At 37.2% G+C, this 4,834-nt stretch overlaps 1 protein-coding gene across 1 annotated transcript; it reads right to left on the bottom strand.

Annotated features, from left to right (window-relative positions):
* Window positions 1-452: 452 nt before the first annotated feature.
* On the bottom strand, window positions 453-3,441 carry LOC141283806 (B2 bradykinin receptor). Its single transcript, XM_073817130.1, has 2 exons — window positions 3,366-3,441; window positions 453-2,338 (listed from the first exon to the last, which is right to left on the bottom strand). The coding sequence occupies exon 2, from the start codon at window positions 2,329-2,331 to the stop codon at window positions 1,249-1,251; it is 1,083 nt and encodes a 360-aa protein (XP_073673231.1). The 5' UTR covers window positions 2,332-2,338; window positions 3,366-3,441; the 3' UTR covers window positions 453-1,248.
* Between the last annotated feature and the right edge of the window lie 1,393 nt (window positions 3,442-4,834).

Raw genomic sequence — 4,834 nt, 5'->3', positions numbered from 1 at the left:
AATATTTACAGACAATTTTATACTCATACAACACACCAATAGAAATAATTGAAATGTTGTTTCATACAATATAAATAAAATTAACACCTAATTAAATACATTTCAGGTTTTCTGCAACCTTTGTTGAGAATACACAAATTATGAAATGTATGAAAAGGGGCATTTGACATCTTAATCTTTATGTAGTATGCATCCCAGAAATCGATAAAAGTCCAACATCATGAAGGACATATCAGTTTACTAAACCCCTGGTGAGGTGAGGAACGAGGAGAGAGAAAGCTTCCAGAGAAGACTGGAGATAGAAAACAAAGGTGTGTCCTTCCTAGACTAATGTTTCCAATTATTCTGAAAACTTCTGGATAAATAGAAATAATACATATATATATTTTAATTTGCATCTTGAATGTTTGAATCAACCACAAATTTGACATATTTCAACAGTGCAACTTGCTTTATTCAAAATGTTTAACCAGCTACATCAAGAGCACAGTGAGGTATTACAGCAGTACAAAGTAATGCTTTTTTACACAAAGTAACATAGATATTATAACACAAAGCACACAGATATAATAAATATACATTAAATACATACACATACATGTTCATAAAGACAAATCACAAGCTCACAGTCTTTGGTTTTGCATCGTTTGGATATACTCTTTGGTTTTGTTTTAAAAACAATAAATAAAGGGCTTGTGGTTATTAAATTCACTTTAGTGAAAATGAAATGTTGTAAGTAACAGATAAAGATTAACAATACAATTAAAACCAAACATCTTTAATCAACATGTCCACAGATGTTCAGTAACACAAGTCTTTTTAAAATATTTTAGTGCAAAATCATCAGTAAATGTTTACATGACACTTGAGTGAGCAAACATGTTCCACCAATTCCTTGTCCCCACATTGCATTCTTTCCACACCTCCACAACGATGGAGAGAAAAGATGTGAGGAAAGAAAAACACGATTGCACAAGCAAATAAGAGGTATACATATTTTTATCTCCTCATAGCCAAACAGTTACACTTTATTTCGATAATCCCCTTTAGACATTCCGATGACCATATTGAAACTACACATCAACTAACTCTCAATAGAGTATTAGTAGATTGTTAGGTTATGGTTAGAATTAGTAGGATAAGTTGGCATGTACTTGCAAAGTTACTTATAGTCAGTAGAATGTTTGTTGGAGGACCAATCAAACCCTTGACCTCTACCAGGTCTAGAAGAGCTTTATCTCTTCATAACTAACTACACATCATATGAGGTTTGATGGGTGGATACACAGCTCTCTGTGTCAGCGGTGTTATTCTGTTATCTTTAGGACTGTCACCGCACTTGCTGATAACGGTAACATTTAAGTGCACAGAAGAGTTGCTCTTCCGTCTCAAACACAGAAGACCTTGAAAAACTCCTTGAGCTCTCTTCCTGAAGTGGCTCCCTACAATAACATACAAAAAAGGGTTTATTGCACTATTGCTATACCCCAAATAAGTAGCCAGCTGGTTGCCTATTTGCAACGTGTGCTCCCAAAGACACCCAGGGATGAGCTGAAAATAGTCAAGAGTGTCTAGGAACCGCACCAGTTGAAAGGGCGTCCAGCATAGAAGAAACACGGCGAGGACCGTCAGAACCAGCTGAGCAGCTTTCCTCTCCGTTTGAACCCTCGGATGAATCAATAGGCCACGGTTTTTAAGTGCTTTGACTACTTGAAAAGTGCAAAGTGAAATGACTGGCAGCGGAAGTAGGAACCCAATGAAGTTTGTGATGAGGTTCCGTTGGAGAACCCAGGCTGGATGAGGGTACACTAGATAACACGCTTCTACCCCTACGGATGGAACGAAACTCACTCTTCGGAAGATCATAGTTGGGAGGCTAAGCATGAATCCCACCGCCCAAATCACCACACAAATCCGTTTGGCCCATTTGGGGCATCTCAGCTTACTGGGATTTAAGGGTTTGGCTAAGGCGAGGTAGCGGTCCACACTGACCAGCATTAGGAAGAGTATGCTGCAGTGGTAGTTCATCGAGATGGCGGTGTTGATCACCTTGCAGAGCAGCTGACCAAAGTTCCACTGATAGCCTTGGGCGATGGTGACCGTCCAGAAGGGCAAACACAGGACCATAATGAGGTCTGCAGCTGCCAGGTTGCCCAGATACACATCAGCTACGCTGCACGGCTTCCGCTGAAGGCAGAACACGCAGAGGACCAGACTGTTGCCCACCACTCCCAGGATGCTGATAAGAGCCAGAAATGGGGGCTGGAGAGAAGACAGCCATATCCAGGCGACTGTGTCGTTGCAGTGGAGGTTTGATGAATTTAGTTCCATTGGGACACTGTGAAATGGTAATAGATATGGTATATTAGCATGTCATTTAAACGTAATAAAGTTTTAAAAGTACACTGTACAAATTTAGTTTTAAGTATAAATAGAACAGAGTATGTTTACAAGAAAACTATTTTAATCTTTCAGAATATTATGTTCAATTCAATGTGTTACTTTATATTTCTTTGCAATTAATTGTGAAATATACTAGCAATTTCTGAGTGAAAATTGTTTCAAAATAATTTCTCTTAGTCCAGATTTTAAAAAAGCCAATACAAATTTACATAAGGAACATAAGCTTAAAAAACTTTGATTTATAAGTATCAGATTTTTGAAATTCTAAAAGACTACAATGGTGCAGGATTTACTTTGAAACGATTCTTACTCAGAAATTGCTAATACATTTCACAATTAGAAAGAAATGACAAGTAACACATTGACTTTGAAGTAGAAAGACTAAAGTAGTATTTTCTTGTAAAACACATAATAATCTCATGTTTTCTGTTTTCCCCCCAAGATTAATCAATCAAGCTTCAATCAAACTTAAGCCTGCTGTTTCTTCTTGAATTGATGAAGTTTGAAGTTTCCTTCACATTTGCCAACTAAAAAACAACTAGGCTTTGAATTCAACTCAAAGAATGAAGGGGAGTCATTTGTTGGAACAGATCCGTCTGGCTGAGCAAAACCTGGAAATTCCAAGTATGTTCAGGGCGTAACATTTGAGCACATTTTCTGTAAAAGGCGGAATATTAGCAAAAAAAAGTTAATCTCAGTTTTGGATTCTGATTTACACTTATGCATTTTGCAAACATTTTATCCAAAAAGTATATTTTTTTCAGCTGTTTTCCCTGGAAATCATTAATGTTTTACATGGAAATTAAATTATTCATTAACATTAAATGGAAGCTTTTTCCAGTGTTACCATAACCTGTTGCTGTTATACTCATGTAACTTCTACTGTTTAAAAATAACCATTATTGTTAAAGTCCCAATGACTTTGAATCTCCATTTGAAAAGTCCCAGTGAATCTCACCTACCTGTCATGTTAAGTGGCAGCTCCAGATTGTAGATCCAGAGATACTATCCGTTCACTTCCGATGTGTTGTCCTGCTGAATCTTCTCCAAATAGATGCTGGTGAGATCAGACAGGCGCTCTTATAAACGCATAATGAGGCTGTCGTCACTGGAAGCCTGGATCTGTTCTCACTTTCCATTTGTCATGCTCTGGCTGTCTTTCGCCTGAGTAAAACACTTGCACTGTTATAAAACTAATATGAAGATAAACATTATGACTCAAGCGTGATGCTGGCTTTTTAACAAATCTTCAGCTCATGACACAGCAACTCTAGATAAGCCAGATATTAAAAAGACAGTTCACCTAAAAATGAAAGTTACTCACCCTTAAGCCATCCAAGGTGTATGTGACTTTCTTCTTTCACATGAATACATTTGGAGTTATATTAAAAAAAATTCTTCCAACCTTTATAATGGTGACCTTAAAGTGAATGGCTGATGAGATTCAACAGTCCATTAGAAGCCCAATACAATGCATCTATCCATCATAAAAAGCACTCCACACAGCTCCGAGGTGTTAATAAAAGCCCAAGAGGAGATGGTTTTCCTTTGCTAAAGAAAGGATACTTTGTTTTCTTTGCTCCTGTAAAACAAAACTTTTTTTAACACTGGAGCTTATGCTATGCCTATGTCTTACATCTTCTGGTGGAGGACCTTTATATGCAATTATATTATAAAAGTGAACGATAAAGATGTGGATGCAGATGTTGTGCATGTTTAAAGCATGTAAAGTGAATAAAGGAGTCTTAATCAACTCACTAGGTTACATAAATCACAAGAAACCATAAAAACTTTCAATTTACCCTTTCATTCAAGTCCTCATTTCAGTGACTGTTGGAGGAACTGAAGTTGGCAAAAATCACATTCTTAACTCGTCACATATTGAGACTTGGTCAGGACCCCTTGGCGTCCCTTTTGACGCTTAGGGTACCCCTTTAGCATCACTTTTGGACGTACAGGGTCATTCATTGCTTTTAGTTGATTTCATTATGCGTCACATTTAATGGTAAATATATACTTTCATAGATATTTTGGAGCACCTAAACCCCACACCTATCCCTACCCTAAACCGACCAACTTCTGAACAATATAAAACACTCAACAGGCCAAATAAAAGTACATTGACAGGTATTTATTGCAAAAACTGACCATAAAAATCATAACGTTTTAAACGCTGAAAATTGTCTTGCTCCCACACATTCAAAAAGATACCCCCGAAGTTGATTCGCTAACATGACGCAATCGATCACAAGACACACAAGAGCCAATGGCATTTCACAACCAAAGCTGATGTAACGCTTCTTCTGGTGACAATTTTTTAATTTGTGCACAGACTGCACACATGATGAGCTTTACGGCAGATAGAGATAGCAATCACATCTATTCCTCTCAGAAATCAATCATTTTGCCTCGTAAAAACTTGGGATATTAA

Source organism: Garra rufa, chromosome 13, assembly GCF_049309525.1.
Source record: "Garra rufa chromosome 13, GarRuf1.0, whole genome shotgun sequence".
Lineage (NCBI taxonomy): Eukaryota > Metazoa > Chordata > Actinopteri > Cypriniformes > Cyprinidae > Garra > Garra rufa.
This window is presented reverse-complemented; position numbering and strand designations above follow the sequence as displayed.

Bases quoted from the DNA above. Each gene is read 5' to 3' on its own strand.
- LOC141283806 (XM_073817130.1), bottom strand. From the start codon at position 2,331: ATGGAACTAAATTCATCAAACCTCCACTGCAACGACACAGTCGCCTGG.